Source organism: Eucyclogobius newberryi, unplaced genomic scaffold, assembly GCF_026437365.1.
Source record: "Eucyclogobius newberryi isolate DKJ021-1_F unplaced genomic scaffold, fEucNew1.0.hap1 SCAF_20, whole genome shotgun sequence".
Classification (NCBI taxonomy): domain Eukaryota; kingdom Metazoa; phylum Chordata; class Actinopteri; order Gobiiformes; family Gobiidae; genus Eucyclogobius; species Eucyclogobius newberryi.
This window is the reverse complement of record NW_027315835.1, coordinates 783,207-805,897: the sequence shown is the minus strand read 5'-3', so window position 1 is coordinate 805,897 and position 22,691 is coordinate 783,207. Positions and strand designations below refer to the sequence as shown.

The 22,691-nt window shown below is 42.4% G+C and overlaps 2 protein-coding genes and 1 pseudogene across 5 annotated transcripts in view; all 3 read right to left on the bottom strand.

The window, feature by feature from the left end:
* Positions 1-218: 218 nt before the first annotated feature.
* Positions 219-1,924, bottom strand: LOC140369243 (E3 ubiquitin-protein ligase TRIM21-like; annotated as a pseudogene).
* Positions 1,925-10,750: 8,826 nt separating this feature from the next.
* LOC140368953 (KH domain-containing RNA-binding protein qki.L-like) lies at positions 10,751-22,116 on the bottom strand. 4 transcript variants are annotated; one of them, XM_072456123.1, is made up of 4 exons: positions 21,710-22,110; positions 20,206-20,229; positions 18,748-18,819; positions 10,751-14,502 (listed from the first exon to the last, which is right to left on the bottom strand). In XM_072456123.1, exons 1-4 carry the CDS (start codon positions 21,963-21,965, stop codon positions 14,480-14,482), a joined length of 375 nt encoding a protein of 124 aa, XP_072312224.1. In that variant the 5' UTR covers positions 21,966-22,110; the 3' UTR covers positions 10,751-14,479. The 4 variants fall into 4 exon arrangements, with proteins under 4 accessions (XP_072312224.1, XP_072312226.1, XP_072312223.1 ...); XM_072456125.1 differs by lacking the exon at positions 20,206-20,229 and having other exon boundaries at positions 21,710-22,116; XM_072456122.1 differs by lacking the exon at positions 10,751-14,502 and having other exon boundaries at positions 16,004-18,819; positions 21,710-22,087.
* A 488-nt stretch (positions 22,117-22,604) lies between these two features.
* The window catches only part of kif19 (kinesin family member 19), a 44,815-nt gene continuing 44,728 nt past the window's right edge, over positions 22,605-22,691 (bottom strand). Inside the window, exon 14 of the mRNA XM_072456787.1 lies at positions 22,605-22,610. Coding sequence (XP_072312888.1) covers positions 22,605-22,610 — 6 coding nt within the window. The remainder of the gene's footprint in view (positions 22,611-22,691) is intronic.

The following is a 22,691-nucleotide window of genomic DNA, read 5'->3' as shown; positions in this document are numbered from 1 at the left end:
CCACATGTTAATTTATAGTTTTGATTCCTTCAGTGTGAATCTACAATTTTCATAGTCATGAAAATAAAGAAAACTCTTTGAATGAGAAGGTGTGTTCAAACTTTTGCTCTGTACTGTACATATTTTGTTTGCTCAAAACTGAAACTTGAACCCAAAACCCTCTCAACGAGGTCACCGTGAACAGGAGTAAAATAAAAAAAACTGAAACAATGAAGATAAGAACTTTGTACTTTCAGTCCAAAATGGAGTGAAAAGTATCCACAGTTACATTTGACTGAAGTTCAGAACTTTTCTTCTTGTTCTTAGTCACTTTGACCTCTGAAAGTCTCCACTGCAGTGAGGACCAGAGGAGCAGAGTTTGAACCTGCAGCATTGTCACAGGGACTGAAATATGGAAACAGTTTCTCTCTGAAGCAGCAGCCGCTGAAGGAGAAGAGAAGATCTGCAGAATCTGCATCATAAAAGGAGACCAGACCCTCACCATAGTCCACAAACACCCCGACCTTCTGAGGAGCTCGCTGCACAGACAGAGGGACATCAGAGTCTGCACAAGTCCAGTACTCATCTTTGTTTGTCAACATGATGCACCAGAATCCATTTTTAGGACTCAAATAGATCTCTCCCTTCCTGTTGATGGACTCTTGGGCCACTCCTAAATCCCACTGTGTTTTCCCTTTGACCTGAACCTCAAAGTAAAACCTCCCTGAGGAGAAACTCTGCTTTCCCAGAACACAAGGCCAAGTATCAAACCTCAGAGGAGAATCTGGGAGCTTCTTGTACTCATCTCCACAATTAACCTGTTTGAGATCTCCAGACAAAATGAGATGAGGATTAGCAGTGTCTGGATCCAGAGTGACCTCCACCACAAACTGCTGCACTCTCTTCAGTTCGGCCTTGTTAGACTCGGAGGCCAGTTGTTTAAACAGTTTGTTAAAGTCTTCAGAGAGATGTTTCTCCAGCTCAGACAGAGCCCGGGCTGCACTGCCCTCACACGTCTCCGGCTCAAAGCTCACACTGCTCCACTCCTTCAGCCCAGCAGGGGGCGTGAGTGCAGGGCAGCTCTGTAGAAAGTGGAGGGGGTCTTGAGAGTGTGAGAGCCGCTCCTCCTCAGTGCTGCTCTTCTCCAGCTCACAGATCTCCTGTTCCAGCTGCTGCACCAGCTCCTGGGCTCGTTTGTGGCTCCGGCTCTGCTTCTCCTGCAGCTCCTCTAAGAACCGGTCCTGAAGGCTCTGAACAGACTGCATGAGATCAGTGAAGGCCTGCAGCCCCACAGCCCTCTCTCTGTGGACCTCTGTGTCACTGAGCTCCACACAGCCCTGGATCTCCTGGACCTTCAGCCTCCTCTGCGCCACCATCTGCAGCAGAGAGGACCTCCTGTGCTCACACGCCTCGTCCAGAGACAACAGCTCATGGTTCTTGTGCTCTAGAACACACAGGGTACAGACACAGCTCTGGTCAGTTCCACAGAAGAGCTCCAGGGGGCGCTGGTGTTTGGGACACACCCTGTCTTCCAGGTTCTCCACAGGCTCCATCAGCTGGTGTCTTTTCAGCCCAGAGACTGTGAGATGAGGCTGGAGGTGGGTCTTACAGAACGAGGACAGACAGACCAGGCAGGACTTCAGGGCCTTCAGCTTGGGCTCAGAGCAGTGGTCACATGACACCTCTCCAGACTTTGACTTTCAGCCTCTAGTTTAAACTGAGAGACCATCTCCAACACCAAAGAGTTGACTCTGAGCTCAGGTCTTCTGTCATAGCTCCTGTTACACAGAGGACATGTGCAGGGGCCCTCAGGGGCCCAGGCCACACAGATACAGACTTTGCAGAAGTTGTGTCCACATGGAGCAATCACTGGCTCAGAGAACACCTCCAGACAGATGGAGCACTGCAACATCTCCTCAAAGCTCCTTTCACTTGTGGAGGACATTTCTTCTTCTTCTTCTTCTTCTTCTTCTTCTTCTTCTTTTATGGCGGTTTGGTGCGTCGTCCGTGCAATCGGCCAGATTTAATTATCTGTTGTGTTGTTGCTTGATGACATCATCAAAGAGTGACTGTAATGAAGTGGTCACTATTAGTTACCATGGACACAGTCTATGGTAACTAATAGTTAAGACTACGACAGTCTGAGGACTACGAAAAGTCTGAGGAATAAAGTCTGGCGGTAATGCAACAATTGGATGCCAACCGCCATAAAACAACAACAACAACAACAACAACAACAACAACAACAACAAGAACGTTATAAGGGAAGTCAAGGCACTGGAAGAAGAACTTTTAGGACTACAACAAAGTCTAAGGAATAAAGTCTGGCGGTAATGCAACACTCGGATGCCAACCGCCATAAAACAACACGTACAACAACAACAACAACAAGAACGTTATAAAAAGCTAAGAACAGTCTAAGAATAAAGTAGATGGCGGTAAATGCACCTTTGAAGATGGCTGCCAGCGAGACTCTTGGACCACCAGAAGGCTCTACCTCCTACAGTGCTTTTAGAGACTCATGAGACCACCAGAAGGCCAACATTTTGAGAGCGTTCCTCTTTGAAATGGCTTATGTTCAGACCAGTTATAACAGAAATATAAAGCTACAGTTTCAGCTCCGCTGCCCTAGGAGCAACTCTGGGGGAAGTATGAGCTCTATCCTCTGATAAACACTACTTATTCTCTCAAACTATATTTAATATTTAATTTCACTTGCAAACTGTTGAACTGTTGCCTTTTCTTTACTTTTACCACTTCCTGTCGGAAGAGGAACAGACACATCGATGACCTGTGGACCCAGATGCTCCTCGAGTACCTGGAAAAGTGGTCTCTACTCGAGATGAACGGTTCTTCATCTGCCTGGAAGAACTTGTTCTCCTCCTGAAGAACTGGTTCTCCTCCTGAGTGGCTCCAGCTCCAGTCTCCCTCGCGTCCGTCTGTGAGAGTCAGATCTCTCCTTAACTCCTCCAGGTTTCTACTTTTTCCCAAGGAGGTTTTTGTAGTTTTTCGAGAAGGAGGTTCTAAAGACAGAAGGAGGTTCTAAAGACAGAAGGAGGTTCTAAAGACAGGGGACCATGGGACATCGTCCCTCGTACCCACGGACATTGTTTAATCCGTTTTTCACTGTCGCCCTCAGAGGCAACTGTTGTTGTGATTTTGGTTACAAAATAAATTGAATTGAATTAAGGACAACATTAACCAGTTACTGGAGGCTCAAATAATCCGTGAAAGCTCAAGCCCTTATGCGTCGCCCATAGTGCTTGTTCGCAAAAAGGATGGCAGCCTAAGACTCACTGTTATTTGCCGGGTGTGGCCAAGGATGTGGCCCACTGTGTCGTGAGTGTGAATTGTAGCAGATTGCAAAGGATTCTCATCCTCTTGCTCGCGCTTTAATGGGCCATCTCACGGCTTTGAGGTCCAATGAAATCATTGCTCTTGACTTCACTTTGATAACCATCACAAAATGGTCCGGAGAATGTATTGATCATGACTGATGTATTCAGCAAATAAACCCTGGCAGTACCAACGCATGATCACCGGGCCCAGACTGTCGCCAAGGTCCTGGTCGCAGAATGGTTTTCAAACTTTGGCGTTCCTGTTCGATTCCATTCAGACCAGAGAGCCTCTTGATCCAGCAGCTGTGGACTTTGTATGAAGTTGTTAAGTCCAGAACCGCCCCTTACCAACCAGCCATGGCAAGATATCTGAGGCCCACATACGTCGTTCTGGAATCCAAAAACAGTCTGTGACACTTTATCGATCTCAGTCCAGTATTTCTGAGTAACAGTCCCAAAACTTTACTGAGATTTAGAACATTAAGAACAACTGCAAAACATTCAACAACAACAAAGATGCTATGAAAACGAAAGCTTAAGAAGAAATGTTTTTGAAATGAGCAGATGTTACAGTGCGTTACGTTTCAGTCGCTCAGAGTTCAGTCGTTTCATTGATGTTGGGGTAAAAGGCTGTGGATTTGCCCTTCTTCCTGACGGTGACATATTGTATTCTGAGGCTGGAAGATGTTTCTCCTGCTGTTCGTATCAACAAAGGAAGGCGATCAAGGATATATGTCTGTGTGGGATGGAGCGTTTCAGACGCTGAAAGAAACACTGAAAGAGTTATCACAGGCGTCTCTACGATGGTGACTGTGGATGAAGTGAAGGAGAACTTAACTGGAGCTAAGGTTGAGGATGCCAGGAGATTGAAAACAACCTGGTTTGGAGAAAGATGTGACAGCCTGTCAGTGATGTTAAAGCTTAAAGGTAAAGTCTGCCTAGTAAAGTGTTTATTGGATTCATGAGATATGAAGTCAGGCCATATGTTCCATCTGCGTTGCTTCAAGTGCCAGCGCTTTGGGCATATTGTAGCATCTGCAGAGGGAAGCAAAGATGTGGGAAATGTGCAGGAGATCACAAGTATGGGAAGTGTGACCAAGGAGCAAAACCTAAGTGCTGTAACTGTGGGGGAGAACATAGCTCTGGCTACAGGGAGCGTGACATAGCTCTACCTACAGGGGGCGTATAGTTAGCAAAAGAGCTGCTGAGGTGCAAAACATTAAATACTCTCAAGGTTTATCCTATGCAGTCAAGAAAGTGTCAAGTAAAGAGGTGAAAGTGGATGTAGTAAATAATGCCAGCGCTGCTCCCAAGAGTGAAGGTTCCCCAACCGCCATAAAATGCAGAAGAAGAAAGGAAGTCTCTCTTGGAGACACCCCCCTGTGTCTAAAGAATAAAGAATAAAGTCTAAGACGTACAACTACAGTAGGTGGCGGTAATGTAACACTTGGATACCAACCGCCATAAAACACCAAAGAAGAAGAAAAGATGTCCTCCACAAGTGAAAGGTGCTTTGAGGAGTGTTCTCTGAGCCAGTGTCCACTCCATGTGGACACAAGTTCTGCAAAGTCTACATCTGTGAGTCCTGGGCCCTTGAGGGGCCCTGCACATGTCCTCTGTGCAACAGCAGCTATGACAGAAGACCTGAGATCAGAGTCAACTACCTCATTTTTTTAAACTTAAAACTTTTATAAATCAGACTTTGAATTATAAAACAGTTTTCAAGATTATGCATAATCTTTATGTCTCTGCGATCACAATGTTCCATATTCTGTAAATCTATGGTAAAATGATGAAAAACAAGTTCAAACTAGTCAAAAGTGTAAAAATTGTCTCAAATGTATGATTTTGATATGAATTTAACAAAAAAGTTTTAGTTTGATTTTAGGAAGTCTCTAAGTCTAAAATTTAAAACTAAATGTCATGAAAAATAAAATAAAAAGTTGAATACTCTTTAGTTGCACCACAGAACGGTCAGTTCAATGGATGAATCATATTTTACAGTAGATAGTGGAAGTGTAATGTGGACCTTTGCTGCCACCTCCTGGTTATGTTTTGTATTGATCGAGATCGCCATTTCACGCACAAATGTTCAAATAATTTAAAACATAAAATTGTGGAGTGATTTTGCAGTTTGGCCCCGGATCTTTGGCCCCTGAAAAATCTGCCTCTGGAAACTATAATTGGAGACGCCTGCTATAAACATCTGTTAATGCTTTGCACAATGACCTTAAAAAAACAACTTTAATATACACGCTAAACAGTAAAAGAAACTACCGAACGACGCTTAAATATGAAACTTATGCTGTTGAATAGAAAACAATTACCAGACTGTGCAATCTCAACTTTAAAAAGTTTAAACAAGAAAAGAACAAACCGAAATGAATTTAGGTCGAGGCGGAAATCAAACCCAGATTTTCTTGCACCTTAAACCATCTCTCGACCTGCTGAGCTTTTCACTGACTGTAGTTTGCAAATCTAATAGTTGTTTGTCCCAACAAATTGCAAGATTGTGCCGAACGTAGACCTGAGCAGGGAGAAAGGGAGAGAGAGCCTCGGTGACCCGGCTGCTCACAGGAATCAAGACAGGAAATGTCCCATTAAAAGAAAAGAGCGACAGAAAGTCAGGTTACACAAGAATTAATTGCGCCCCTGCTGGCCAAGAGTGAAAAATATGCAATATCTGTCATGCACTTTTTCTCATGGCGTCTTGAGGAGAATATAACCCGGGAATTTCAAACAAATCAAACAATGTTGAGTTTTCACATGGGGGTTTAGCCCTGGTTTAGTCCTGGTTTAGTCCTGGTTTAGTCCTGGTTTAGACCTGGTTTAGACCTGGTTTAGTCCTGGTTTAGTCCTGGTTTAGTCCTGGTTTAGTCCTGGTTTAGTCCTGGTTTAGGCCTGGTTTAGTCCTGGTTTAGTCCTGGTTTAGACCTGGTTTAGACCTGGTTTAGACCTGGTTTAGTCTAAGAGAGAAAAAACGTTCTCACTTTATGAATATTTCACAGATTGAGAATTATTAAAGAATCAGCTTTATTGATTATGATGAAGAATTGAAATATATTCAAACACATTTCCTAATTTTAGACATTTTCATACATAATATTTTGTTTGCTCAAAGTTGAGACTTGAACCCAAAACCCTCTCACTATGTGGCTCTTTAGTCTCACTATGTGGCTCTCTTTAGTCTCACTATGTGGCTCTCTTTAGTCTCACTATGTGGCTCTCTTTAGTCTCACTATGTGGCTCTTTAGTCTCACTATGTGGCTCTTTAGTCTCACTATGTGGCTCTTTAGTCTCACTATGTGGCTCTTTAGTCTCACTATGTGGCTCTTTAGTCTCACTATGTGGCTCTTTAGTCTCACTATGTGGCTCTTTAGTCTCACTACATTGCTGTCTTTGTGTTGCATCTTGATGATCAAGTGTTTGTCTTAAAGTGTTTCCTGGTTTATCCTTGTTTATTTTAAACCAGGCAGCACTTTATAGAAAACAAAGAGGTTTAGTTTTAGTCTTAGTTTAACACTTTCATCAGGAGGTCCCGCTCAGTGGGCGGGGCCTACGCAGAGTTCCTGGTCTGGATTCGCAGATTTTGAATGACTTGGATAAAAGTCAAATTGCTTCGTTTTTGCAAAAAAACGGAATCCAGATGAAACCGAGTCTTTTTCTACTGCTCACAGGAGGTCACCATGAAAATAAACCTCCAGACATTTCAAAAGAACTTAAATAAAGAGAAGAACTTTGTACTTTCAGTCCAAAATGGAGTGAAAAGTATCCACAGTTACATTTGACTGAAGTTCAGAACTTTTCTTCTTGTTCTTAGTCACTTTGACCTCTGAAAGTCTCCACTGCAGTGAGGACCAGAGGAGCAGAGTTTGAACCTCCAGCATTTAAACCGGGACAGAAATATGGAAACAGTTTCTCTCTGAAGCAGCAGCCGCTGAAGGAGAAGAGAAGATCTGCAGAATCGGCATCATAAAAGGAGACCAGACCCTCACCATAGTCCACAAACACCCCGACCTTCTGAGGAGCTCGCTGCAGAGGCAGAAGGACAGAAGGAACTGTACAAGCCAAGTACTTATCTTTGTTTCTCAACCTGATGCACCAGAATCCATTTATAGGAGTCGCAGTGACCTCTCCCTTCCTGTTGATGGACTCTTGGGCCACTCCTAAAGTCCAGTCTGTTTTCCCTTTGACCTGAACCTCAAAGTAAAACCTGCCTGAGGAGAAACTCTGCTTTCCCAGAACATTAACATATCGATCAAACCTCAGAGGAGAATCTGGGAGCTTCTTCCTCACATCAGTGTGATGAACCTGTTTGAGATCTTCAGACAGAATGAGCCTTGGAGCTGCAGTGTCTGGATCCAGAGTGACCTCCACCACAAACTGCTTCACTCTCTTCAGTTCGGCCTTGTTAGACTCTGAGGCCAGTTGTTTAAACAGTTTGTTAAAGTCTTCAGAGAGATGTTTCTCTCTGAGAGCTCTTCCTCCACTATAAAGAAAGATCATTAAATATAGACTCAAAATGAATCAAAATGAACGTTTGGCCCAGATTTCTCCTGATCAATTTGAACTCATATTGTTGTAAAAGGTGAAATGATTTGAACATTAATTGTTCTATTTTGTGCTAAAAATGTTGCTCTCAATCAATACCAAACAGAACCAGGAGGTGGCAGCAAAGGTCCATGTTATACTTCCATCTCCTGTAAAATATGATTCATACATTGAACTGTTCTGCAACTAAAGCTTCAGAAGTATTCAACTTTTATTTTATTCTTCAAGACATTTAGTTTTAAATTTAAGACTTTAAGACACATTTAAATGTGAAAACTTCAATTGACTTTTTGCCATTTCTAAGGCGCGGTTCAGATATTTACTGTTTTTTGTAACTTCACTCAAAAGTACCAAATACAAGGACATTTTTTTGAAATTTAAGAAGAATTGTGAAAATGAAAACACGACACGCAAACATTTTACTGCAAAATAAGTCTTTATTTCAAAACTTTGTAAACTTTAAACTCACGAAGTTGGTCCAAATCTAATTGAATCCAGTCCTGGTTTAGTCCTGGTTTAGTCCAAGTTTAGTCCTGGTTTAGACCTGGTTTAGTCCTGGTTTAGTCCAAGTTTAGTCCAGGTTTAGACCTGGTTTAGTCCTGGTTTAGTCCTGGTTTAGACCCAGTTTAGTCCCGGTTTAGTCCTGGTTTAGTCCTGGTTTAGTCCTGGTTTAGTCCTGGTTTAGACCTGGTTTAGTCCTGGTTTAGACCCGGTTTAGTCCTGGTTTAGTCCTGGTTTAGTCCTGGTTTAGACCTGGTTTAGACCTGGTTTAATCATGGTTTAGTCCTGGTTTAGACCTGGTTTAGACCTGGTTTAGACCTGGTTTAGACCTGGTTTAGTCCTGGTTTAGTCCTGGTTTAGACCTGGTTTAGACCTGGTTTAGACCTGGTTTAGTCCTGGTTTAGTCCTGGTTTAGTCCTGGTTTAGACCTGGTTTAGACAGATGTTTGATCCTGTTTTATAAATTCAGATTTTAGAGTTTTGTTTTTAATGAGAGAAAAAAATAAAAATAATTATTAACTTTTGTTAGATTTTGTGTTTCTAAATGTGATTTGATCGAACAGTTCATTCTCTCCTCATTCACTCATTTCGCTCTCTCTTTTCCTCTCTTCCATGTTTTCTCTCTCTCATGCGTTCTCTCCTCAGTACGTTCTCTCTTAAGTACATTCTCTCTTCTGTGCGTTCCCTCCTCCGTGCGTTCTTTCTTTCATGTGTTCTCTCCTCAGTACATTCTCTCCTCAGTACGTTCTCTCCCCCGGGCGTTCTCTCTTTAGCTCTGGTGTTAGTCAAAGCCACAGACTCGTTAGTCGTCACAACAGTTTTTTTTAATTCACAAACACATTTTTTTTGTTTTTACATTTGAGACATTTTGAACAGAAAAAAGGAAAATGTTAAATTGTCCCACGTTTACGTTAGTAACAAAGAAGATATTATAAAGTTAAATTCCAGAAGGAGGAGGAGTTAAAAACAGCAGAAAAGCCATCGACGCAGCCGCCATTTTGGGAATTTCAATTTTGGACGAAACATTTGACGCTCAATTTTCATTTTGGGATTTTTAAAACTGAATAAAAAAAAACACAAAAAAGAAAAGAATTTTTTTTTTTTTTTCCTGTCGTGTCTCACCTAAATTTAAAGAGATTTTGTTTTGTTATGATTATGAATCCCGCCCCCCCAAAAAACAAAATTAAAACAAAATATTCAATTCAAATAAATACAACTTATTTTATTCTGAATTGTCCAATTTTTAACAGTCAAAAATAATAAAAATAATCCATATTCATACCCCTCCCAAAAAAATTAATAATAATAAATAAGAAAAAATATAAATGATGTGATTCTTCATTTTCCAATTTTCAACAGTAATTTAAAAAAAAAAAATCATATTCATACCCCCCAAAAAATAAAAACAAAATAATAATAATAATTCAAAAAATACAAATGATGTGATTCATCATTTTCCAATCTTTAACAGTGAAAAAAATAAGAAAAATAATCCCATATCGTAAAAAAAAACCGAAATGAAATTTCAAACCTTCCCAAAATGGCGGCTCAAGTTGGTGAGAGTAAATGCACTCTCTCTCCGCTTCGTCACAAATGCTCTGTCGTCACGTTTATCTGAAAATTTAATGTTATTTTCCACACACAAAATACAACTTTATAAAAATACATATGAAAATGTTACAGTTTTTTGTTACAAAGGCAACGCGGAGTTTGTGCTAAAAACACGCCACAAAAGCAACTCATTTACATCAAACAAACACCAGATAAACACATTTCATCTATTTTGTGTCACTCAGACTTTAGACTTTGTTTTGCTCGTCTCGGTTTAGTTTGAAAAGGCGGAGCGTTCAGACGAATACTCGGCTCTGATTGGTCGAAGCAGAGAACTCAAACGTTTGTGGGACTAAACTCCGCCCACATCCGCGCTGTTTCAGCTCAGAACGCTGCAGATTTACGACATTTTTAAATCCTGCCTGAAAAAACGTGTTTGAATTGTTTCAACTTTAAATTTCAGTTTGAAATTTGAAAAAAATAAAAAAAATAACGAAAAATTAAAAATAAAATAAAGTATTCAATTGTTTTTCAAATTCAGCTTTTTTAAATTTGTGAAAAAACTGAGATTAGGGTGTTGAAAATTTAAAAGGTGATTTTTTTCCAAAAATGTAAATGTTCAAATTGAGAAAATACAAATGTAGCAAAAAATAAATACATTTTGTGACAAAAACGGAAAATAAAAAAACCCAATAAAAACAAAACAAATATTAAAGTATTCAAAAGTTTTTCAAAATCAGCTTTCTAAAATTTGTGAAAAACTGTGATTAAAGTGTTGAAAATTTAAAAGGTGAATTTCTTCAAACATTTTTAAAATACAAATGTAGCACACAAAAAAAAAAAAAAACTTGAAAAAAAAAAAGAAAACAAATCAAACATGTTTTTTGAAGGGATAAATTCACCCGTTTTTACATAAATGATCCTCAGTATTCTGGTCTGTGACAGTTCAGTGCGAGCCTGATTTAGTCGCACTTTGAACCCCGAGAAACACAAAAGGCACAAAGTGTTTCCTCGGCTTTTTTATCAAAAAAACAAACAAAAATGGTCCATATTCCCATGAAAATCAAAAGCGGTTTATGTGCGTCTGTCCGCCCCAACCTTTATGCTGCGCTGTGATTGGTCTAACCCGCCTGGTCGAGCGGGGCGAGCGTTCTGTCCAGTTTAAAGTTTAGTTTTTCATAAATAAATAATCACATAAAAGTCACACAAACTAACGAATGCAAGCTCCGCCCTTTTCCACTTTACAATTGCAAATCAATGGTTCACGTCAGCGAGAATGAAAACATCCTTTGTGTTTCTTTTTGGCGCGTCACGACTTTATCTTTGACGACGCGCGCTGCCGCTTCACTTTGAATTGTAAATGTAAATACATTCTAAACATTTGTCGACGCCCGCACAAGGCCCCGTTGTTCTAAACATTTGTCGACGCCCGCACAAGGCCCCGTTGTCCGGCGAGAAGAAGGCGCGTTTTGTGGCCGCACAATGGCGTTTTGTGGCCGCACAATGGCGTTTTGTGGCCGCACAATGGCGTTTTGTCGCTCGGGAGCGTCTTTTCGTGGCGCGCGCGGTTCCGAACGTGGGATGGCCATTTCAGATGCGGAGCGGGCGAAATGCCACGAGGTCGGAGCAGTGGGCGCGGGGTGGAACGTAGGGGGCGCCGCAGGACACGCGCTTCCACGGCAACGATCGACCGACGCCGCGGGATGAAGGACAAACGCTTACGAGTCGGGTTTAGGATCTGTGTATTAAACGTTTTAACCAAAGGATTGTTATATTATTTGTTTATTTGTTTTGGGGCTCTGAAGATCTGAGCTTTGCACAGGAAGAAAGATTACCGTATTTTCTGGACTATAAGTCGCAACTTTTTTCATCGTTTTGGCCGTGATACTTATATTTATACTTATACTCCAGTGCGACTTATATATGTTTTTTTCTTCTCTATTATACATTTTTTTGGCTGGTGCGACTTATACTCAGGAAAATACGGTAAATATCATGGATTCCTGAAACATAACCGACGTTTCGGCTGGTTCACCTTCGAGCGGATTTGGTCCAGAAGTGTCTCCGCGGTCTTAACTGGACTGAGCCGGACGTTTTAAGCGATCCAGAAGCTTTAGCGCGACGTGATTGGTCGAGAGAGAGAACGCCGACCAAAACGCGACGGCAAAAAGCAGAAAGAAACACATAAATCTCCAAACTCTGACTCAATCTCGTGCTAAAGCGCAGCGTTTCCGCTGACGCTAACCTATACGCCGAGCCTTAGCAACACAAAGCTAGCAAAGCACGTTAGCAACAGCTGTTTCCTGTTTATCGCTTTGTCAAGAGGCAAAATCTGATATTTCCAGGTCATAATTCATCTGACATTAGCATTAGCATTAGCATGAGCACGACATAAAGAGGTTCAAACGCGGCGTAGAGGCTTTAGTCACGCCCCTCACACACACTAGCTTTAGCCACACCCCTCAAACACACTAGCTTTAGCCACACCCCTCAAACACACTAGCTTTAGCCACGCCCCTCACACACACTAGCTTTAGCCACACCCCTCACACACACTAGCTTTAGCCACGCCCCTCAAACACACTAGCTTTAGCCACACCCCTCAAACACACTAGCTTTAGTCACGCCCCTCACACACACTAGCTTTAGCCACACCCCTCAAACACACTAGCTTTAGCCACACCCCTCACACACACTAGCTTTAGCCACGCCCCTCACACACACTAGCTTTAGCCACGCCCCTCACACACACTAGCTTTAGCCACGCCCCTCACACACACTAGCTTAAGCCACGCCCCTCACACACACTAGCTTAAGCCACGCCCCTCACACACACTATCCTAAGCCACGCCCCTCACACACACTAGCTTAAGCCACGCCCCTCACACACACTAGCTTAAGCCACGCCCCTCACACACACTTGGAATTACTAAACGTCTTTTGGCGACTCGCTCGGATCGACCTCGGGAAAAGATTCAGATCAGATTCATGACGAAATCGTGTCGTGTCGGCGCCACCTTTTATGAACTGCTCCGAACCGCTCAACGGTGAACCGCTCGAAACGCGGCTTTCCAGACGTTCTCACTTCAAATCGAATTGAACTATGACCTCTTGATCTTTGGCGCAATAACCACACCCGAAACGCTCCGATCATAAAGACACATCAGTCGTAAAAAGGACATGAACGCTAAAGAGCAGCCGCGGTCGATCTCCGCGGCGATCGAGAGTTCCTGCGCCGTCCGAACAGCTCGAGAGTCCGAGATCGACACCCGCTGCTCTTTAGCGTTCATGTCCTTTTATGACGCCAGAACGTTTGGCTCTAAAACGAGACGATTGTGTCTTTATTATCGAAGAGTTCCACCCGGCGTCCACGGTCAAGCGCTTTATCCTGAACGGTTTGTCGTGGGATTGGACGGTGCAGAGGCGGCGTTTCTTTTACATCATAAATCAAACGGTTTCACTGCGGGCGGAAAACTCGATGAAGAACAATGAAGGACTCTCGCTTTCTTAAACACACGTATTATTGTCTTTTTTATGCTTCGAAACAACATATTTAGACGGATCGTTCACTTTCTCCGGCTCTAAACGTGGAGCGCGGTGACGCGTTCGGCTGAAGCTGCATCGCCGACTGTCGCCCGGAGCTCCAGTGTCTTCTGCCGGCGGCCGGACCCATCTCGATGTCCGGATGGAAACCTTTCCCGGGACATCGAGGTCCGAGGAGGTCCGTCTCTTCTGTTAGCGTGGGTTCCGAGCTCGCGTTAGACGTATTATAAAGTGTTATTGCGCTGGTTTGTTAATAAGGCGTTCAAACCTTCGGCACTTGGGAATAACTCGGCGTAGAATCGGTTTGTTAAGGCGAAAGTGGAAGGCACGTCCGGTCGAGTTTTAAGGGTTTTATAATTGATTCATGAGGTCTGAGACACGTTCAGGACGAGCGGGAGGCGTCTGGGGAGGGGGAAGTCGAGAGTTTGCCCGTCTGAACTCGATTCTAATACGATAATAAATCGTAACGTGACGGAAACACTGTCGTCACGTCGAGGCACTTTTGGACTTTAAAGTTTCACTGCGTAACATTTCTGCTGGAGAACATCCACCAGGAACGTTCCACAGTCACGCTAAACTCACTGGAGGGCCCAAAGCGGGGCCTGTGGGCTGAACGTGGCCCTTCAAGAGTGCACATTGGACTCTCTGTGTGAGTTTAAAGCCGGACTGTGGAACATCCTGTGTTTTTTAAATATCTTCGACTCCTGAGTATTTTGTTGGCGTTTTCAATACAAAAAAAGGGACGATTGTTGATGGTTAAAATAGGAAATATCTATAGTTTTTGTCTCTCGTAAATATATATCGTCGTAAGTAAAATCACGTTGAGCTCAAAGGAGCGATTTCCGTTTCGTTGTGGTTTTCGTCGGCGGTAAAGCGGCTCTCGTGGTTTACTTCCTGGTTCAGAAGCACTTCCTGGTTCAGTCGCTGCTGACGCCGGTCTCTGGCTGGCCCGCAGGGGGAGGTGAGTGGGGGGCCGTGAGCCAATGGGGCGCGCCCGCAGGCGGGAGAGGGCGGGGTTCATGGGTTAGTGGCCGTGGCAGCTAGAGTTAGACAGACAAGGGACCAAGGAAAGGAAACGAGGAAACAAAACAAAAGGAGAGAGGAGAGAAAGATTAGTGTCAGCGAGTGGATTTAAGGATGGTACAAGAACTACGGCGGCGGCGCGGCACGGCGGCTCCCAGGGGCCGGCTCAGGGGCCATTTTGAGGACGGTAAAACAAGAGTGGAGTGGAGTTAGGAACTAGCAAGAGGTCTACGTTATTCTTACAACGGGCAAGCACATGAGTGAGTTTAACTGTTCTTATGTGTTACGTTGTCTCGTGTCCCGGTTTGGTTAAGGAAACGGGACGAGCTAAATGCTAATAAACTTTAAAAATAGGAGGAAAGCTACAGTTAATATCGTTAAAATGCAATGAGTTCTTTGGTCCAGTCACGAAGGGGAATCAGGTTCAACATTTGTGAATTTACGTTAAGATAAAGCGTTGGACACTGGATTGTTAATTAAAAGCAGTAAAAGACAAATAAACTCGGTCGTTAGCCTTCTGCGGCTATAAAACTATCCTTGAATATCTCTGTATACATTTATTTTCAATTTTTTTACAGTCCACTCTTTTTTACAGTCAGCGCCACTTAGCTCGCGGCTAATGCTCCAGTGTTGTGTCTATGGGAGTGAGTGCCGCAGCGTGCCGCTAACTCTACTCACGCTACAGGGACCAAGAGACAGGAGCAAGTCCCGGGACGTTTACGCCGAGAAACGCGGTAAGTTTGTGACGGTTTGGTTGAGTTTGCGTCGTTGAAACTCGGGGGAAAGTAGCGCAGTTTAGGAAGAAAGAAAAGTCCGAACTGTTAGCAGTCTCGACGTAAAGAAGGATTTATCTTTCATCTCAGCAGAGTTCTATTTACTCTACATCTTAGCTTGTCTAAGCTAAACTTGCTAACAAGCTAAAATATCGTAACGTTTTGCATAAAAGAAGAAAGGGCTAATGATTGCTAAACTAGTTTGTACTTGCTAACAGGCTAACATATCATAAGATTTTATACTGAAGAAGGAAATTCTATTGATGCTAATGCTAAACTAGCTTCTACTTGCTAACAGGCTAAAATGCCATAATATATTGCATTAAAAAAAGAAAACAGTATTGATGCTAATGATTGCTAAAAGACTAAAATGTTATTAGATATTACGCTAAAGAAGAACATGCTATTGGTGCTAATGCTAAACTAGCTTCTACTTGCTAACAGGCAAGAATGCCATAAGAAAATGCTTTTGATGCTAATGCTAAACTAGCTTGTACTTAGGGTCCGTTTTTGCGACGCAAACACAACCAAAGCGTTTTCACGGCGAGTCCGGGCGTAAACGAGACACAAAGTCCACATTCGAGCAGCTGCAGATGATTACTGATTATGATTCGTTTAAAAACAGAGGATTAGCGCGCGACGTCAAGCAAAAGAGAGCGATGAGTGGTTAAAAAGGTGATGGTTTTTCCAGGAGACATCCAACTACAAACTACAAGAATTTGGCGGCAAAAAATTTACAAATCCATTTCAATAATCATCTTTATTGCCTGTAGTGTTTTCGTTCACAAGTCGCTCACACGCACACACAGATATAATATATTTATAGAGAAATCGCTGAAATGCATAAAACACCGTAAAGGCCGGTGGAACGGAAAGACCACCTCAAAATTTAAATATCATCGCGGCTTGAAAACAGTAGCTACACACTCATTTGAATATACATTTCTATATAAAAAGCATTGTAGAAACAAAACAACAAAAACAACAACAAAAAAACAATGTACAAGCTAAAAAACTAATAAAAAAACCTAAAGTATTTCCAAAGCGGTTTTCTTCATAAAGGCATTTCCCTATATACAGAACAGAGCAGCAGCACTCGCCGTGCACTCGCCGCGGCGGGGGAAGTGCAGCACTCGCCGCGGCGGGGGAAGTGCAGCACTCGCCGCGGCGGGGGAAGTGCAGCACTCGCCGCGGCGGGGGAAGTGCAGCACTCGCCGCGGCGGGGGAAGTGCAGCACTCGCCGCGGCGGGGGAAGTGCAGCACTCGCCGCGGCGGGGGAAGTGCAGCACTCGCTGTGGCGGGGGAAGTGCGCTCGGACCATGTAAACACTCCAGATAGACGTGTACATTTATAGAATCATATTTAAATAACACAGACTCAGTAGTTATCGCGCCGCTGTGTTAAAGTAGTACGTTTTATGGGACGGCCGCAGCGCTCAGAGAGTTTACGGGGTTTTTATAGCGTCACAAAAGGAATCGTGGCTGGATTAAAAAGTGACAAAAAGGTGCACTTTTTTTTCATAGTTTTGGCCGGGATTTTCACACTCGCAAAGGCATTTCATCCTCCAGTGCGACGCGTGTGTTTTTTTCTTGTCTATTATACATTTTTTGGCTGGTGCGACTTGTACTCCGGAAAATACGGTAATTAGCTTCTATTTTTTAGTGAGGTTTTTGTCTTTTTTGGTTGAATTCAAACGAGGGCTGTATGATTTGGGGAGGAATTTAAGAGCGATCGCGATTAGATTTGAGATGCTAATGCTAAACTAGCTTCTACATGCTAACAGCTTATAATGTAACAGCTTATATAATATTTTACACTAAAGAAGGAAATTCTATTGATGCTAATGCTAAACTAGTTTGTACTTGCTAACAGGCTAAAATGTCATAAGATTTTACACTAAAGAAAGGAAATTCTTTCGTTATTTGTTTTCAATACGTTTGTCGCGATCTAAACTACGGGTTAAACGGGACATTTTTCTTCTAAATAACTAAATAACTGCAGCGTTTAGCGCGATTCGCCTCGATTCAAACTGCAATTTCGCTTTGAACAACGTTGGCGCATCTATTTTTTTGCATTATCTCGCTGAAAAGAGTCGTTTTTAGAAGTTAGTCTAATTTTGCAAATCTCCAAAACAACAGTTATGACAGTTAGAAACTTATATTAATTACTATTGTTCATATTTTAGCCATACTTGTGCAGTTAGACATATTTATTTTTCACGAGTCAACCACACTTAACACACTTCTCCGTTTAATTTTATTAGCATTGGAACATATTTAAAAATTATCCTGGGAAAAATGTAATTAATCCAGCCACGATTTATGAAAAACAAAAACAATCAAAGTGCTTATATCGCGTGTAGCGTCGTCGTCTGAGCGCTGCGGCGGTCGCTGGGCACATTATTGGGATGTAATAGTCATAATTAATCACTTGTGTAAAATATAATAAGAATAATAAATCTATGGAATGATCGGAGGCGGTTTAAATATCAACCTACAGTGTTTTGTAGGTTAAAAGGTAGTAATAAAGTGATAATAAAATAAAAAAATGAAACATGTTGCGAGGAACCACAGGAGACGAACATCACGGTCCGTTTAACTTTAAACTCTGGGCATAATAATAATAATAGTAATAATAATGCTAATAATGCTAACATAAGGCATGCGTGAGCGAGCAGAGGAGGAGAGAGAGGGAGGAGTCCAAAAACAAAATGGAGGACGAGATTTTAGGGTCAAAAGTGAAAAAGAAATGACAAAGTTTGGCTGGTTTACTCCGGATAAGAAAGTGCTTTGAACCGGAGCCGGGCAATCGCTAAGCAACAGGCTACAAACAAATGAAAACATAACACAAACATAAGCATCCGTATAAATGTAGCTATTGAGGGATTAACACTGGAAAGTCAAAAAATAAATAAAAAATTCACACATTTTTAAATTAATTTTGGGGGAAAAAAGTAAATGCTTAGTTAGTCATTTACAATGAAACAAGAACAAACTAAAACAATTTAAAAAAATACAGAAATACATAACCTGTAAAAAAATGAGCAAAAAAATCCCAAAAACAATCAGTAACAGAAAAAAAGATTAAAGATTAAATAATTTCAGAAATAGTAAAAATATAGTGGTCATTTCAACGCGCCGGATGATAAATGTTGACGTTGTATAAAAATTGTGAAACAAATCAGATTTTTGTATTTGAAAATGTTCAATAAACATAAAAAATGATATGAAATGAAAACACGTTTCAGTGTTTTTTTTGCCTTAGCGATTATTTAGCTAATAATGTATCCATTCTTATTGTGATTGATTGCCCAGCTCTAATATGAACCCGTAACCAGCCAAACTTCGCCAAAAAGTGAAACGATAATTTTCCGTAAAAATCTCTCTCACAAAATGGCCGCCTCCTCTGCGTCGCTTGGTCCACGAACATTTGTGATTCCCGTACAATGAGTCGCATGCACGTTTCACACAAGCGCAGAAGCTAACTGACCTCTCTCCGTGACCCTTTGGTACGGGTGCACTCTCTTCTCCTGACGTCGGACTTTAGCGCTAACGGCTCCTGCTAACGGCGCCAGAACAAAACAAAACATAAACAGTTATTTAGGAAAACACAGGAGATGCACAGGGAGCTTTAGCCCCCCAAAAAACCCAACGACCGAACCGGGAGTAGACAGTGCGGTAAGACTGAGGAGGCGGGTGCGAGCTCCGGTGTCCGAACGGGAGAAAAGGTAGCGCGCGTGCTAGTTTATGCGCTAAAATGGCGTAAAGTCATATGTCAATGGTTTTAAACTTATTTCAAGGCACGTCTGATTGCAATAACGTAGGCTTTAGGATGGAAATAGCAAGGTTAATACAAATGTAATAATGGCAGTGCTAATGCTAATGCTAATGTGATTCATTGTTCCTTTCCCTCTCCTTTACCCACTCAAAGTTGTGTTTAGAGTGATTCCGCCCGTTTGAGTCATCGTTATCCTACTGCTTCCAACACGCCGTCGCTCCGTCCGCCCCCCTTTCCCCCAGACACGCCCCCTTTCCCCCAGACACGCCCACTGCGACGGACACGCCCACTGCGACAGACTTACTTCATTCTCCGGTTTTATACAAGTCGTTTTAGACCTATGCAATTTAAAATGGCGTCGTAGGTTATAAATATTGTGTCTTGACCTATGAAACACACTGACCATTATGTTTCAGTTAGGTCCGTCAACTTCCTGACTCCCGCCTCTTCAAAGTGGGCGGGGATAGGAGGTGGGTGGGATTACTCAAACATGCGCGAATCACTGAAAACGACGTAACGCCTACTAAGAGGGAAAACCCATTACAACAGCGGTAAAAGGCCCACAAAGGTCAGTTTAAGACCATCGGAACCGGTCAGAAATGAGATGGAACCACTAACCTTCTGGATAACGGACAAACATCGTTACCAACTGAACTACTGACATTTCCGAGTCGGACAGCGGAGCTCGCACCGAAATGTTCCCGAGTTTACATCCAGAGTTCTCCCAGGAATCACGTATAAAGAATATTTGAAATAAAATAAGAAATATATATATAAAATCTCATAACTCTGTGGTCCTTATCTCTTTCAAAAGTCACCTACGCGATTAGCCTACGCTAGTTTAGCTTTAAGTCACTCTAGTTTAGCTCTGTCATCAAAAACAAGCGTTCTACAAAAAACATTAACATTTAATCTAAGACTTTTCACTACAACTGCATTAAATCGAAGCGGAAAGAAGCTAAAAAACGTTAAAAATGTAGCGGTCATCACACCAAACGCTAGTCTCGGATCTGCTAGTACGAAAAAACAAAGCGCTAAAACGGAGGAGGAGTGGTTCAGTCTGAGGAGGACAGTAAACAGAAGGCAGTCCGTGCGTGCTAGCCTTAGCTTTAGCCTTTAGCCGTAGCTTTAGCGTAGCCTTAGCTTAGCCTTTGGTGGGAAAAGCCATACCTGCAACGACAAAGGGAGAGGGGACTGTTAGGCCAAAATGAGCATCGGGACGTGAGGAAGCAACTAAGATTGTGTGACGAGGGCTGGATGAGACGGCTAGGAGGAGCGCGCCAGAGCTAACGCGCAGTAAAAGCTAACGCACGATAAAAGCTAACGCGCGGTAAAAGATAACGTGCGGTAAAAGATAACGCGCAATAAAAGCTAACGCGTGGTAAAAGCTAACGCGTGGTAAAAGATAACGCGCGGTAAAAGCTAATGCGCGGTAAAAGATAACGCGCGATAAAGCTAACGCGCGGTAAAAGCTAACGCGCGGTAAAAGATAACGCGCGGTAAAAGATAACGCGCGATAAAAGCTAACGTGTGGTAAAAGATAACGTACGATAAAAAACAACGCACGATAACTGCTAATGCGCTATGAAAGCTAACACGGGATAAAAAAAACAACGCAAGATAACAGCTAATGCGCGATGAAAGCTAATGCATGATAAAAGCTGATGCGTGATAAAAGCTAATGTGTGATAAAACCTAACGCATGATAAAAGATAACGCACAGTAAAAGCTAACGTGCTATAAAAGCTAACACGCAATAAAAGCTAATGCGTGATAAAAGCTAAAGCGATAAAATCTAAAGCGATAAAAGCTAAAGCGATAAAAGCTAAAGCGATAAAAGCTAATGCACGATGACAGCTAATGCGTGATAAAAGCTAAAGCAATAAAAGCTAACACACGATGAAAGCTAATGCTTGATAAAAGCTAATGCGCAATGAAAGCTAATGCTTGATAAAAGCTAATGCGTGATGTAAGCTAATGTGCGATGAAAGCTAATGCGTGATAAAAGCTAATGCGCAATGAAAGCTAATGCTTGATAAAAGCTAATGCGCAATGAAAGCTAATGCTTGATAAAAGCTAATGCGTGATGTAAGCTAATGTGCGATGAAAGCTAATGCGTGATAAAAGCTAATGCGCGATGAAAGCTAATGCGTGATAAAAGCTAATGCGTGATTAAAGCTAAAGCGATAAAAGCTAACGCACAATGAAAGCTAACACACAATAAAAGCTAACACATGATTAAAATAAACGCACAATAAAAGCTAGAGCGCAATAAAAGCTAACATGCAATAAAAGCTAACGTGCAATAAAAGCTAACGTGCTAACGTGCAATAAAAGTTAATGTTGAAAAATAAGAGTTTAAAACGACAGGAAGTGGAGCTGAATCCCTCTGTGATGTCATCAGTGTGCGACACATGGTTGGACTGAATGAAGGTGTTTTATGGTCTTATTGTTGATGTTTCTGTGGAGTTTGGCTCTTGTTTATAGTCTGGTTGCTATGGAAACAGCTGTGGAATCACCTCTGTGTCATATTTGTGCTCACGACCAACCAGGAAGTACAACTCTAAAGGTGACACCAGCGTTAAAGGGCCTTAGCGGCCTCCGTCCCGTGGCATCCAGCCCTCTCACACACCCGCGTCCCGTTAGCCTCCGGCGCTCAGACCCCCAGGCGTACCTAGGACCCCGCTGGAGTCGATGGGGTACTCCAGGATGGAGGGCGTGAGGGTGTATGGGTAATCGTAGGGCGCGTAGATGATCCCCGACTCCGGGCCCTGCTGCATGAGCGCGTGCGGGTTCCCGCCCGGCATCAGCCCCGAGCTCTGGATCTGGCGGATCAGGGGCATGATGGGCGTGGTGACGGGGGCGGGGTTCCGGAGCTGCGGCAGCACGGGGGCGGGGCCTGTGATGAGGCGCTGGGCCTGCTGGGGCATTAGAGAGAACGCCGCTGCAGAGGAGAGAGAGAGTCAGCTGGTTTTTCAAAGTAAAAGCCTCAGACGCAGTTAAAACTTCAGATTTAAAATAAACTTTTACTGGACAAATATTCACAAAAGTATTTCATTTTATCCACACAAATATTACACACTTCACCACTAATTACACTTTATCCTCCTCCTCTCTCCTCTTCATCTCCTCCTCCTCTGCTCCTACTGCTTCACCAAAAACATTTGTAAGGTTATTTGTTATTTGAGCATAATACACAATACACAAAGTAATACAAAGTGCTTAACATATGCATTAAAATCACAACACAAAGAGATGAAAACAACAAAAAATCATGTTTACCTGACTTACTAACTTTCAGTAAACTGTATTAACTGTGGGGGTGTTCAATATATCGAAAAATGGGTAGTCCATTCACATTTGTATGATACTTAAACCTCAACTAATACATTTAATGAATTAATATCACTGAATATAAATATCGGGGTATTCCAATACAGCATCAACATGAATCTTTGTCAATATCATCCACTCATATTTACAGTATAGTTGTTTTTACAATGTGCATGTAGCTGTTTTATTCAAACTTCTCTGTTTTAGGCCACGTGGAAACCTGCCTATGACTTCCTCTATTCCTGGAGCCAGAGGTACAAAAATAGTTTCAGAGACATGATTCAGGATCTGCACTTGTTCCTGGACAAAATGAAGAACCCCAC

What these genes read in the sequence shown, in the direction of transcription:
- LOC140368953 (XM_072456122.1), bottom strand. Translation starts at nt 21,965, where the DNA reads ATGCCCCAGCAGGCCCAGCGCCTCATCACAGGCCCCGCCCCCGTGCTG. An exon ending in CGACTCCAGCGGGGTCCTAG is followed by an intron (nt 20,230 to 21,709) that starts GTACGCCTGGGG and finishes TTGGCCTAACAG; the next exon opens with TCCCCTCTCCCTTTGTCGTT. An exon ending in CTCTCCCTTTGTCGTTGCAG is followed by an intron (nt 18,820 to 20,205) that starts GTATGGCTTTTC and finishes TGGCGCCGTTAG; the next exon opens with CAGGAGCCGTTAGCGCTAAA.